The following is a 14,558-nucleotide window of genomic DNA, read 5'->3' as shown; positions in this document are numbered from 1 at the left end:
ACTAGAACAGAACTAGAACAGAACTAGAACAGAACTAGAACAGAACTAGAACAGAACTAGAACAGAACTAGAACAGAACTAGAACAGAACTAGAACAGAAGTAGAACAAACCTAGAACAGAACTAGAACAGGACTAGAACAGAACTAGAACAGAGCTAGAACTAGAACAGAACTAGAATAAAACTAGAACAGAACTAGAACAGAACAAAACAGAAGCACATTTGAATTTATGTCTTTCTGATCAAAAGGTGAGTCAATCTGTATGGAAAAACACCTCATTGTATATGTTTTGTCTCCATTTTAAATTTCCTGGTGTATGAGTCTTGACAGTTTTCGCCGACTTTTTTCTATGTCTTTCTTTGTCACAAAAATTTGTCGTCACTTATAAATGAATGATCACGAGTATTTTGAATTAAGAAAAAATTATTTATATTTTTAACTTTTACACAAAATATTCTTCCTCTCTCTCTCAGAGAGAAAATTTTTCTTAAATATTTTATTTTTTCGATTTTTTTTTCGTCTGATTTAATTTTATTTTAGATATTTTTTTTTATAAATTTCTTTAGTTTAATGCCATTTATTCGCTTAATTTTATAAAAATATTTGTTGTTGTTTTAATTTTGTTTTGGCATGTTTTTGTTGGGTGTTGTTGTTGTTGCTGTTTGATAAATTCGAGGGGTTTTAAAATTAAACACATTTTTAATTGAGAATTTCTTTTTTTTTTTGGTAGCTTTTTGTTTTTGGTCTTTTGTATTGTTTTCATTTGGGAAAATAACATTTTCAATTTTGTAGTATTGCAGTTTTCGTTGAAATTTTGTATCGTACGGTTTAAGGCAAATTGTTGAAATTTTAAAAGATTTTTGCGAAAAATTGAAAAAAAAAAAATATTTTAAAATATTATACTAAACGCACAAATAATTTAAACAAAGCAATTTGTTTTGCTTTGGCTGAAAGAAAAATTAATACTTATTTTGAAATTCATAAGAAAAATATTTGTTTAGTTTGGTGATTAGAAAGAATTTCAAAAATTTTGCATAAATATAAAGAAAAAATATATTTCAAATATTAAAAGAAAAATTTGATAAAAAGTTTGTTTAAAATTAAAAAAATATACAAAAAAAGTTTTCAAACAGTAGAAGTAAACGAAAATGTAATAAAATATTATACAATCTGTAGAAAAATTATAAGATTTTCTAAAAAAAAATAAAAGTTACGAAATTGTGTTTAAAAAGTTTTGAAAAAATCTTCGAACAAATTGAATAAAATTAGATAATTTGTATTGAAAAGTGGCAAAACAAATACAGGAAATTTGAAGTAAAACAACAAAAATATTCAAAATATTATTTATAATTTATATCGGAATTTGTTTAACCCTTTTTGGATGCTAAAATTAATGCACATTTCTCTGAATTTTTCATAAAATATTTAGTACTTTTAATAAAAAAGGCAATAAAACTAATTTTAGCATAAATATGCCAAATATTTGTTTTTGGTTCAATTTTGGGAGTTTTTAAAAAAAAGTACTTTTTTACAATTTGGTACTTTTTTTTTAAAAAAAGTACTTAAATGTGTTTTCAGTCATTAATTTTCATAATTAAGTATTAAAATATAAACTTATTGCATTCATATTACTTTTTTCTTCATTTTAGGAGTTTTTGGGAAAAAGTACTTTTTATAATTTTGGTACTTATTTTAGAAAAAAGTACTTAAAAGTTTTTTTAGTAATTAATTTTCATAATTATGTTTAAAAAGATACAAATTTTGCATAAAAATTACTTTTTGCTTGATTTAGGAATTTTTGGGAAAGAGTACTTTTTTACAATTTTAGTACTTTTTGTAAAAAAAGTAAATAAATGTGTGTTTAGTAATTAATTTTCATAATTATGTGTTAAAATATAAAAATTTTGCATTAATATTACTTTTGCTTAATTTGAAAGTTTTTGGGAAAAAGTACTTTTTTCTTGTAAAAAAGTACCTAAAAGTGTTTACTTTTCATTAATAAGTGAGAAGAGATAAAAATTTTGCAAAAAAATTACTTTTTGCTTGATTTAGGAGTTTTTGGGAAAAATTACTTTTTTAAATTTAAGTACTTTTTAGAAAAAGTACCTTAATGTATTTTTAAAGATTTCTTTGCATAAATAAGTAACAAAATATAAAAATTTTACATAAATATCACTTTTAGCTTAATTTGGGAGTTTTTGGGAAATAGTACTTTTTTACAATTTTGATACTTATTTTAGAAAAAAGTACCTAACAGTGTTTTTAGTAATTATAATTTTCAAAATTATGTGTTAAAATATAAAAATTTTGCATTAATATTACTTTTTGCTTAATTGGGAAGTTTTTGGGAAAAAAATACTTTTTTATAATTTTGGTACTTTTTTTTAAAAAAAAGTACCTAGAAGTGTTTTTAGTAATTGCAATTTTCATAATTTTGTGTTAAAATATAAAAATTTTGCATTAATATTACTTCTTGCTTAGTTGGGGAATTTTTTGAAAAAAGTACTTTTTAATAATTTTGGTATTTTTTTTTAGAAAAAAGTACCTAAATGTATTTTTAAAGATTTCTTTGCATAAATAAGCGACAAAATATAAAAATTTTACATAAATATCAGTTTTATCTTAATTTGGGAGTTTTTGGGAAAAAGTACTTTTTTACATTTTAGTGCCTATTACAAAAAAGTACAAAAATTTAGTTTTTTTATTATATTTTTTTTACAAAATATAAGAACCATTTAATTTTTTGTAGAATTTCAATGTTTTTAAAAAAAGTACTTTTTAACAATTTAGTACTTTTTGTAAAAAAGTACCTAATTGTGTTTTTAAAGATTTCTTTGCCTAAATAAGTGACAGAATATAAAAGTTTAGCATAAATATTACTTTTTCTTTAATTATAAAGTTTTTTAAAAAAAGTACTTTTTATAAATTTTAGTACTATTTGTTAAAAAAAAGTACCTAAAAGTGTTTTTAGTGATAACTTTCCATAAATAAGATAAAAATTATAAAATTTTGCAAACATTTTAATTTTTGGAAAAAAGTACTTTTTTACATTTTAGTATTTTTTCCAAAAAAGTACTTACTAATGTTTTTAGTGATTTCTTTTCATAAATAAACAAAAAAAATATAAAATTTTGCAAAAATTTTAGTTTTTGGAAAAAAGTACTTTTTTAGTTTTTAATACTTTTTTAAAAAAAAAGTACCAAAATATTGTTTTTTACTATAGTTTGTTACAAATATAAGAAAAGTTGACATTTTTAAAAATTTGAATTTTTTTTTTAAAAAGTACTTTTTTTTAAATTTTAGTACTTTTCTCTAAAAAAGTACTTTTTTGGTATCTAAATGGTATTTTTTTATTAATTAGTACTAGGGACATAAGTATTTGACAATTTTATGTTGTTTTTGTTGTTTGTTTTGAGATTTTTTTACAAACAACACTTTTGAAGGAAAAAAGTACTTTTTGGTTTAGTTAAAGTACTTTTCTTTAAATAAGAAAATCTAATAGAAATTTCTGTTTATTTAAACAGAATTTTTTGCGATATTGTTCTTAATACTTTTCAACAATGATACTCTGTAACTAAAGTTTGCTTTTTAGACCCCCTCTGCCTCCAAAAGGGTTAAACACAAAAACTAATTAACATAAATTTTAGTCATAATTATGATTTTTTTCTTTTCAAAATTTGTATCTCTTTGCGTTTAAATTGTGCCATAAAAACAACAATGTTTACACGAAAAAATAGAATTTGCCGAAAGAAATTATAAACGAAACTACAAAATAATCTCTATAAATGAAAATAAACTTTAAATAAAGAAAAAGAAAAATTTTAAATAAAAATTTTAAAAACTATCAAAACTAAAGAAAATTTTAATAACAAAATGTCTGCCGCTACATTATGTTTTTGGCAAAATTCTTCAACTGCAGCAACAGCACAAACTAGCTCAATGCCCGATAGTACCACCAGTCCCACCAACTCGACCATGACTTTAACCCCCGATTCACCAACGAAAACTTTACAAATTAAACAATTAAATAAAAGCAACAGTAATTTGTTAAAAAATCATCAAAATAAAAATATAATTAATACAAACAACAACAACAACAGCAGCAACAATAACATGTTTCAATATAACAATAATAACAAAAATATACATGATTGGGAAATGCAAAGTAATGGTATCTCCCAAAATACTCAATATACTCATCACAACAACAACAACAACCACAGCAGCAGCAACAACAATCACCACTACAAGAAAAACAATAATATTATTGTTTTAGATGACAAACAACAGCGTGATCAGCATCATCAACATACCGTAGAACTTTCCAATTCTGTACGTCTTATTGGTGGTTATGATGCCCATGATGTTGAAAATATTAATGTAGAAGACGATAATGCTGGTGGTGCTAGTGATACTGTTGATGGTTTGTCTAAATTCTATTGTAATGATAATGATGCTGAAAATAATGATCGTATTGCAAATCTAAACGATCGTATGTTGGTTGATCAAGAGGTGGCTCGTAGTCATCAGCTGCTTAGAAATTGTAGGTGTTTGATTTTTGGTTTTTTACATTAATTTTATAGCTTTTTTCTTATGTCATTTTAAAAGATTTTTTCATTCTCTTTGTGTTTTTTTAAATTGGCAGATTTATTTAATTTATTTTGCAAATCAAAACATCTGCCTTTTGTTTTGTTGTTCGAATAGACAAAGAACTTTGAACACACTGAGAGAAAAACTAAATTGTTGGTTTGGCTATACTCAGAACTAAACTTCAAACTTTATAGACTCATCAATAGGCAATAGATAAGGTACAAGATCATTCTATAGATTAGACTATATGATCCTATATAGGCACGACTATAGACTCATCCATAGACTAGAATATCCCCTCGACTAAAGAATCACTCACCAACTAGAACTAGATCTGTAACTATTCTATAGTCTATTCTTAGCAATAATCTATAGCCTAGTTTATAGTGTCTAATTCAGTTATAGTTCTAATTCAATTCTACATCAGTTCTAGTTCCGTTCTAGTTCAGTTCTAGTTCAGTTCTAGTTCAGTTCTAGTTCAGTTCTAGTTCAGTTCTAGTCAGTTCTAGTTCAGTTCTAGTTCAGTTCTAGTTCAGTTCTAGTTCAGTTCTAGTTCAGTTCTAGTTCAGTTCTAGTTAGTGTAGTTCAGTTCTAGTTCTAGTTCTGTTCTAGTTCTGTAGTTCTGTTCTGTTCTAGTTCTGTTCTAGTTCTGTTCTAGTTCTGTTCTAGTTCTGTTCTAGTTCTGTTCTAGTTCTGTTCTAGTTCTGTTCTAGTTCTGTTCTAGTTCTGTTCTAGTTCTGTTCTAGTTCTGTTCTAGTTCTGTTCTAGTTCTGTTCTAGTTCTGTTCTAGTTCTGTTCTAGTTCTGTTCTAGTTCTGTTCTAGTTCTGTTCTAGTTCTGTTCTAGTTCTGTTCTAGTTCTGTTCTAGTTCTGTTCTAGTTCTGTTCTAGTTCTGTTCTAGTTCTGTTCTAGTTCTGTTCTAGTTCTGTTCTAGTTCTGTTCTAGTTCTGTTCTAGTTCTGTTCTAGTTCTGTTCTAGTTCTGTTCTAGTTCTGTTCTAGTTCTGTTCTAGTTCTGTTCTAGTTCTGTTCTAGTTCTGTTCTAGTTCTGTTCTAGTTCTGTTCTGGTTCTGTTCTGGTTTTGTTCTGATTCTGTTCTGGTTCTGTTCTAGTTCTGTTCTAGTTCTGTTCTAGTTCTGTTCTAGTTCTGTTCTAGTTCTGTTCTAGTTCTTTTCTAGTTCTGTTCTAGTTCAGTTCTAGTTCTGTTCTAGTTCTGTTCTGGTTCTGTTCTGGTTTGTTCTGATTCTGTTCTGGTTCTGTTCTAGTTCTGTTCTAGTTTCAGTTCTAGTTCATTTCTAGTTCTGTTCTAGTTCTGTTCTAGTTCTGTTCTGTTTCTGGTTTGTTCTGATTCTGTTCTGGTTCTGTTCTAGTTCTGTTCTAGTTCTGTTCTTCAGTTCTGTTCTAGTTCTGTTCTAGTTCTGTTCTAGTTCTGTTCTAGTTCAGTTCTAGTTCTGTTCTAGTTCTGTTCTAGTTCTGTTCTAGTTCTGTTCTAGTTCTGTTCTAGTTCTGTTCTAGTTCTGTTCTAGTTCTGGTTCTAGTTCTGTTCTAGTTCTGTTCTAGTTCTGGTTCTAGTTCTGTTCTAGTTCTGTTCTAGTTCTGTTCTAGTTCTGTTCTAGTTTCTAGTTCTGTCTAGTTCTGTTCTAGTTCTGTTCTAGTTCTGTTCTAGTTCTGTTCTAGTCTGTTCTAGTTCTGTTCTAGTTCTGTTCTAGTTCTGTTCTAGTTCTGTTCTAGTTCTGTTCTAGTTCTGTTCTAGTTCTGTTCTAGTTCTGTTCTAGTTCTGTTCTAGTTCTGTTCTAGTTCTGTTCTAGTTCTGTTCTAGTTCTGTTCTAGTTCTGTTCTAGTTCTGTTCTAGTTCTGTTCTAGTTCTGTTCTAGTTCTGTTCTAGTTCTGTTCTGGTTCTGTTCTGTTTTGTTCTGATTCTGTTCTGGTTCTGTTCTAGTTCTGTTCTAGTTCTGTTCTAGTTCTGTTCTAGTTCTGTTCTAGTTCTGTTCTAGTTCTGTTCTAGTTCTTTTCTAGTTCTGTTCTAGTTCAGTTCTAGTTCAGTTCTAGTTCTGTTCTAGTTCTGTTCTAGTTCTGTCTGTTCTGGTTTTGTTCTGATTCAGTTCTGGTTCTGTTCTAGTTCTGTTCTAGTTCTGTTCTAGTTCTGTTCTAGTTCTGTTCTAGTTCTGTTCTAGTTCTGTTCTAGTTCTGTTCTAGTTCTGTTCTAGTTCAGTTCTAGTTCTGTTCTAGTTCTGTTCTAGTTCTGTTCTAGTTCTGTTCTAGTTTTGTTCTAGTTCTGTTCTAGTTCTGTTCTAGTTCTGTTCTAGTTCTGTTCTAGTTCAGTTCTAGTTCAGTTCTAGTTCAGTTCTAGTTCAGTTCTAGTTCCAGCTCTAGTTCTGTTCTAGTTCTCATCTAGTTCTGTTCTAGTTCAGTTCTAGTTCTGTTCTAGTTTTGTTCTAGTTCTGTTCTAGTTCTGTTCTAGTTCTGTTCTAGTTCAGTTCTAGTTCAGTTCTAGTTCTGTTCTAGTTCTGTTCTAGTTCTGTTCTAGTTCTGTTCTAGTTCAGTTCTAGTTCAGTTCTAGTTTAGTTCTAGTTTAGTTCTAGTTCTGTTCTAGTTCTGTTCTAGTTCTGTTCTAGTTCTGTTCTAGTTCTGTTCTGGTTCTGTTCTAGTTCTGTTTTAGTTCTGTTCTAGTTCTGTTCTAGTTCTGTTCTAGTTCTATTCTAGTTCTGTTCTAGTTCTGTTCTAGTTCTGTTCTAGTTCTGTTCTAGTTCTGTTCTAGTTCTGTTCTAGTTCTGTTCTAGTTCTGTTCTAGTTCTGTTCTAGTTCTGTTCTAGTTCTGTTCTAGTTCTGTTCTAGTTCTGTTCTAGTTCTGTTCTAGTTCTGTTCTAGTTCTGTTTCTAGTTCTGTTCTAGTTCTGTTCTAGTTCTGTTCTAGTTCTGTTCTAGTTCTGTTCTTGTTCTGTTCTAGTTCTGTTCTAGTTCTCTTCTAGTTCTGTTCTAGTTCTTTCTAGTTCTGTTCTAGTTCTGTTCTTGTTCTCTTCTAGTTTTGTTCTAGTTCTGTTCTTGTTCTCTTCTAGTTTTGTTCTAGTTCTATTCTTGTTCTGTTCTAGTTTGTTCTAGTTTCTAGTTCTTCTAGTTCTGTTCTAGTTCTGTTCTAGTTCTGTTCTAGTTCTGTTCTAGTTCTGTTCTAGTTCTGTTCTAGTTCTGTTCTAGTTCTGTTCTAGTTCTGTTCTAGTTCTGTTCTAGTTCTGTTCTAGTTCTGTTCTAGTTCTGTTCTAGTTCTAGTTCTGTTCTAGTTCTGTTCTAGTTATGGTCCAGTTCTGTTCTAGTTCTATTCTAGTTCTATTCTAGTTCTGTTCTAGTTCTGTTCTAGTTCTGTTCTAGTTCTGTTCTAGTTCTGTTCTAGTTCTGTTCTAGTTCTGTTCTAGTTATGGTCCAGTTCTGTTCTAGTTCTATTCTAGTTCTATTCTAGTTCTGTTCTAGTTCTGTTCTAGTTCTGTCCTAGTTCTGTTCTAGTTCTGTTCTAGTTCTGTTCTAGTTCTGATCTAGTTCTGTTCTAGTTCTGTTCTAGTTCTAGTTATATTCTAGTTCTGTTCTAGTTCTGTTCTAGTTCTGTTCTAGTTCTGTTCTAGTTCTGTTCTAGCTCTGTTCTAGTTCTGTTCTAGTTCTGTTCTAGTTCTGTTCTAGTTCTGTTCTAGTTCTGTTCTAGTTCTGTTCTAGTTCTAGTTCTGTTCTAGTTCTGTTCTTGTTCTAGTTCTGTTCTAGTTATGGTCCAGTTCTGTTCTAGTTCTATTCTAGTTCTGTTCTAGTTCTCATCTAGTTCTGTTCTAGTTCAGTTCTAGTTCTGTTCTAGTTTTGTTCTAGTTCTGTTCTAGTTCTGTTCTAGTTCTGTTCTAGTTCTGTTCTAGTTCTGTTCTAGTTCAGTTCTAGTTCAGTTCTAGTTCTGTTCTAGTTCTGTTCTAGTTCTGTTCTAGTTCTGTTCTAGTTCAGTTCTAGTTCAGTTCTAGTTTAGTTCTAGTTCTGTTCTAGTTCTGTTCTAGTTCTGTTCTAGTTCTGTTCTGGTTCTGTTCTAGTTCTGTTCTAGTTCTGTTCTAGTTCTGTTCTAGTTCTATTCTAGTTCTAGTTCTAGTTCTGTTCTAGTTCTGTTCTAGTTCTGTCTAGTTCTGTTCTAGTTCTGTTTCTAGTTCTGTTCTAGTTCTGTTCTAGTTCTGTTCTAGTTCTGTTCTAGTTCTGTTCAGTTCTGTTCTAGTTCTGTTCTAGTTCTGTTCTAGTTCTGTTCTAGTTCTGTTCTTGTTCTGTTCTAGTTCTGTTCTAGTTCTGTTCTAGTTCTGTTCTAGTTCTGTTCTAGTTCTGTTCTAGTTCTGTTCTAGTTCTTTTCTAGTTCTGTTCTAGTTCTGTTCTGTTCTCTTCTAGTTTTGTTCTAGTTCTGTTCTTGTTCTCTCTAGTTTTGTTCTAGTTCTGTTCTAGTTATGTTCTAGTTCTATTCTTGTTCTGTTCTAGTTTTGTTCTAGTTCTGTTCTAGTTCCGTTCTAGTTCTGTTCTAGTTCTGTTCTAGTTCTGTTCTAGTTCTGTTCTAGTTCTGTTCTAGTTCTGTTCTAGTTCTGTTCTAGTTCTGTTCTTGTTCTAGTTCTAGTTCTGTTCTAGTTCTGTTCTAGTTCTGTTCTAGTTCTGTTCTAGTTCTGTTCTAGTTATGGTCCAGTTCTGTTCTAGTTCTATTCTAGTTCTGTTCTAGTTCTGTTCTAGTTCTGTTGTAGTTCTGTTCTAGTTCTGTTCTAGTTCTGTTCTAGTTATGGTCCAGTTCTGTTCTAGTTCTATTCTAGTTCTATTCTAGTTCTGTTCTAGTTCTGTCCTAGTTCTGTTCTAGTTCTGTTCTAGTTCTGTTCTAGTTCTGTTCTAGTTCTGATCTAGTTCTGTTCTAGTTCTGTTCTAGTTCTAGTTATATTCTAGTTCTGTTCTAGTTCTGTTCTAGTTCTGTTCTAGTTCTGTTCTAGTTCTGTTCTAGTTCTGTTCTAGTTCTGTTCTAGTTCTAGTTCTGTTCTAGTTCTGTTCTTGTTCTAGTTCTGTTCTAGTTATGGTCCAGTTCTGTTCTAGTTCTATTCTAGTTCTATTCTAGTTCTGTTCTAGTTCTGTTCTAGTTCTGTTCTAGTTCTGTTCTAGTTCTGTTCTAGTTCTGTTCTAATTCAGTTCTAGTTAGTTAGTTCAATTCAGGACTATATAGCAGACTGTAGACTACACTATAGTCTGAACTATAGACTAGACAATTGACACGACTATAGATTGTGCTTTATGTATTTTTGGAACAGTTTTTTTAGTTACCCACTTTTAGTTGCACTTTCTTTACCCGTTTTTTGCTACTTTCATCTGTTCATAATAATAGGTAATCAATGTTTTTTCTCGGTTGGTGACAATATAAAATACTTTGTAATATTTTTGCCAACATTCCAAGTTTTTCCTTCATTTACTTATAAATGGTGCCATGTTTATGGGCATTTTTTTCTTATTTCTCTCTAAATATTGTGTAATATTAAGCAAAATGAACACAGCTACAATAAAACTATTATTATGTATTGTTTAATATAAATAAAAAATTATAAAAATACCCAAACGACATACATATTTTTTTTTAACTTCAGACAAGATAAACATAGAAATGAGAAATGTAAAATAGAAAAAAATCTGTCATTTATATGTCTACCTAAACGGAAAACGAGACTTTTTGGCATCTAACAGATTTAGGTGAATGAGATTTGCCGTTGTTGTAGCTGCATTTTTGCCGTCTTTATCTTTTGTTTCTATCATAATTATAAGCCCAACAATTCATTCATCCTTCTTTGTAAAAAAATACTTATGCGAGAGAAGAAAAAAACACTTGTTACCCCTTTTAGTTTTCACAAGCGGAAATATTTTTCATTAAATTATACAAAAAAAAAAAAAAAATATTTGTCGTTTTTATAAGATTTCTTAAAAAATATGTATATTACAAAACCTGCAGCTGTAAAACATAAATTTATTTATAAAATAACCATTAAATTGGGGAATGAACAAGCGATATATATATATTGTTAAACAATTTAGTTTTCATCAACAATTTATTAATTTTTGTTTATAATTATATATTTTTTCTTTATTTCTAGTGTCTGCAGCTTATGTATCCAGTGCGGCAGCTGCCGTTGAGGCTGGCAGTGGTGGTGGACGTCAACGTCATGCTCCACTATATGGTCGTTTTGTAGGTGAAGAAGAGCTTCCTGCTACACATCGCGATGTTATGCATCATGTAAGTTTTACGTTGCATTTTCTAAGCTAGAATGTAGACTGTTATCAATGCTACAGACCAGACTATAGATTAGAATATTAACCAAAATATAAAGAAGACTGGACTATAGTCCAGACTCTAGATTGGACTGTATTCCAGACTATCGACTATACTATAATCCAGACTATGGAGTAGACTATAGTCCAGACTATGGCCTAGACTATACTCCAGACTATGGCCTTGACTATACTCCAGACTATATACTAGAATATAGTCCAGACTATAGACTAGACTATAGTCCAGACTATAGACTAGACTATAGTCCAAACTATAGACTAGATTATGGTCCATTCTATAGCCTAGACTTTAGTCCCGACTATAGACTAGACTATAGTCCAGTCTATAGCCTAGACTTTAGTCCCGACTATAGACTAGACTGTAGTCCAGTCTATACCTAGACTTTAGTCCCGACTATAGACTAGACTGTAGTCCAGACTATAGACTAGACAATAGTCCAGACTATAGACTAGACTATAGTCCAGACTATAGACTAGACTATAGTCCAGACGATAGACTAGACTATAGTCCAGACTATAGACTAGACTATAGTCCAGACTATAGACTAGACTATAGTCCAGACTATAGACTAGACTATAGTCCAGACTATAGACTATAGACTAGACTATAGTATAGTCTACTATAGTCCAGACTATAGACTAGACTACAGTATAGTCTACTATAGTCCAGACTATAGACTAGACTATAGTCTAGAATATTGACTAGACTATAGTATAGTCTACTATAGTCCAGACTATAAACTAGATTATAGTATAGTCTACTATAGTCCAGACTATAGACTAGGCTATTGTTGAGACTATAGTCTAGACTATTGACATTGTAGACTAGACTACCGTTCACACTGTAGACTATAGTCCAGAATAGACTAGACTATAGTCCTGACTATAGACTAGACTATAGTCCTGACTATAGACTAGACTATAGTCCTGACTATAGACCAGACTATAGACTAGACTATAGTCCAGACTATAGACTAGACTATAGTCCAGACTATAGACTAGACTATAGTCCAGACTATAGACTAGACTATAGTATAGTCTACTATAGTCCAGACTGTAGACTAGACTATAGTATAGTCTACTATTGTCCAGACTATAGACTAGACTAAAGTCCAGACTATAGACTAGACTATAGTCTAGAATATTGAATAGACTATAGTTCACATTGTAGACTAGACTACAGTTCAGACTATAGACTAGACTATAGTTCACATTGTAGACTAGACTACAGTTCAGACTATAGACTAGACTATTGTCCGGGATATAGACTAGACCATAACCCACACTATAGAATATATATAGTCCAGACTAGATTATACTCCAGACTATAGACTAGACTATAATCCAGACTGTAGACTAGACTATAGTCCAGACTATAGACTTGACTATATTCTAGACTTCTAGTTTGACTATAGTCCAGACTATAGAATATAGTCCAGACTATAGAATGGACCATAGTTCAGACTATGGAATAGACCATAGTCCAGACTATAGAATAGGCCGTAGTCAGACTACAGAATAGGCCATAGTCAGACTATATAATAGAGGATTGTCCGGACTATAGAATAGGCCATAGTCCAGACTATAGACTGTAGTCCAGACTATATATCAGACTACAATATAGTCCAGACTATAGACTAGACTATAGTATAGTCTACTATAGTCAAGACTATAGATTAGACTACAGTATAGTCTACTATAGTCCAGACGATAGACTAGACTATAGTCCAGACTATAGTCCAGACTAAAGACTAGACTATAGTATAGTCTACTATAGTCCAGACTATAGACTAGACTAAAGTCCAGACTATAGACTAGACTATAGTCTAGAATATTGACTAGACTATAGTATAGTCTACTATAGTCCAGACTATAAACTAGATTATAGTATAGTCTACTATAGTCCAGACTATAGACTAGGCTATTGTTGAGACTATAGTCTAGACTATTGACATTGTAGACTAGACTACAGTTCAGACTATAGACTAGACTATAGTCCAGAATAGACTAGACTATAGTCCTGACTATAGACTATAGTCCAGACTATAGACTAGACTATAGTCCAGACTATAGACTAGACTATAGTCCAGACTATAGACTAGACTATAGTATAGTCTACTATAGTCCAGACTATAGACTAGACAATAGTATAGTCTACTATTGTCCAGACTCTAGTCTAGACCAAAGTCCAGACTATAGTCTAGAATATTGACTAGACTATAGTTCACATTGTAGACTAGACAACAGTTCAGACTATAGACTAGACTATTGTCCGGGATATAGACTAGACCATAACCTACACTATAGAATATATATAGTCCAGACTAGATTATACTCCAGACTATAGACTAGACTATAATCCAGACTGTAGACTAGACTATAGTCCGGACTATAGACTTGACTATATTCTAGACTTCTAGTTTGACTATAGTCCAGACTAGAGAATAGAGTATAGTCCAGACTATAGAATGGACCATATTTCAGACTATGGAATAGACCATAGTCCAGACTATAGAATAGGTCGTAGTCAGACTACAGAATAGGCCATAGTCAGACTATATAATAGAGGATTGTCCAGACTATAGAATAGGCCATAGTCCAGACTATAGACTGTACTCCAGACTACAGACTGTACTCCAGACTATATATCAGACTACAATGCGCTTTTTAGTTAAGCTTGACTTTAATTTAGTCAATAGTCTGAACAATTTTTAGGGTCATGTAAGGGACTATAGTTTTATTTGAACTTCACTAAAGATTTTAACCTTCTTCATTACATTCTTTAATTTTTTTTTTCTGATTTGTTGTTTTGATTTTTTATAGTTATAGTTATAGTTATATTTATTGAGACTTTTTTGAAACCAATTTTATAAGAACAACATATATTAAAATAACTAATAGGAAATATTTAAGATTATAATGTAATGTCTTAAACAAATATTAATATCGTAAAACTACAGTACCAAACTTAACAATAATAGTTTAAATTGTATATTAAAAAATTATATGTCAAAGCCCTTGCTCCCGAGACTATATAATAGACAATTGTGCATACTATAGAATAGCCATAGTCCAGACTATATATCAGACTACAGTGCGCTTTATTGTTAAGCTCGACTTTAATAGTAGTCAATAGTCTGAACAATTTTTAGGGTCATGTAAGGGACTATAGTTTTATTTGAACTTCACTAAATATTTTAACCTTCTTCATTACATTCTTTATTTTTTTTTTTTCTGATTTGTTTTGATTTTTTATAATAATTTATTGTTATTGCTCTTTTTTTCCAGCGATCTAGTCCAACGTCTTCATCAGAGGTGCGCGCCATGCAAGCACGTATACCAACACATTTTCGTGATCCCGCAACGGCGCCGTTAAGAAAATTAAGTGTGGATTTAATCAAGACCTACAAGCATATAAATGAGGGTAAGTCTTCCGAACAATTTCTTTTTTTCTACTTTGTATTGTAATACAATAAAATTCTAATCAAAACGAAATAAGTGAACAACATCAAATGCAAATGTTTAGAAAGAAATCGTTTTTCTATGAGTTGTTTTGAAGAACAAAAATTTAATTTTATACAATTACGATTTAAACGTGCTCTGCGTGGTTTGTATTTAGTTTTTGTTAAAAAATGGGTCAAGGGCATTTCTAAACTAACGGTC

The 14,558-nt window shown here is 30.7% G+C and overlaps 1 protein-coding gene across 1 annotated transcript; it reads left to right on the top strand.

Annotated features, from left to right (window-relative positions):
• Nucleotides 1–1,175: 1,175 nt before the first annotated feature.
• On the top strand, nucleotides 1,176–14,319 carry LOC119611782 (uncharacterized protein DDB_G0289917-like; the record flags this gene model as incomplete). Its single annotated transcript, XM_037967474.1, has 4 exons — nucleotides 1,176–1,314; nucleotides 3,738–4,543; nucleotides 10,700–10,839; nucleotides 14,184–14,319. Coding segments are annotated over exons 2-4 (946 nt in total), but the record flags the coding sequence as incomplete, so codon positions are not given.
• Nucleotides 14,320–14,558: the final 239 nt, after the last annotated feature.

This window comes from Lucilia sericata, unplaced genomic scaffold (genome assembly GCF_015586225.1).
Source record: "Lucilia sericata isolate MDLA Ls3-8-SP2 unplaced genomic scaffold, ASM1558622v1 Contig001530F_arrow, whole genome shotgun sequence".
NCBI lineage: Eukaryota > Metazoa > Arthropoda > Insecta > Diptera > Calliphoridae > Lucilia > Lucilia sericata.
The sequence above is the reverse complement of the archived record's forward strand: the minus strand, read 5'-3'. Positions and strand labels throughout refer to the sequence as shown.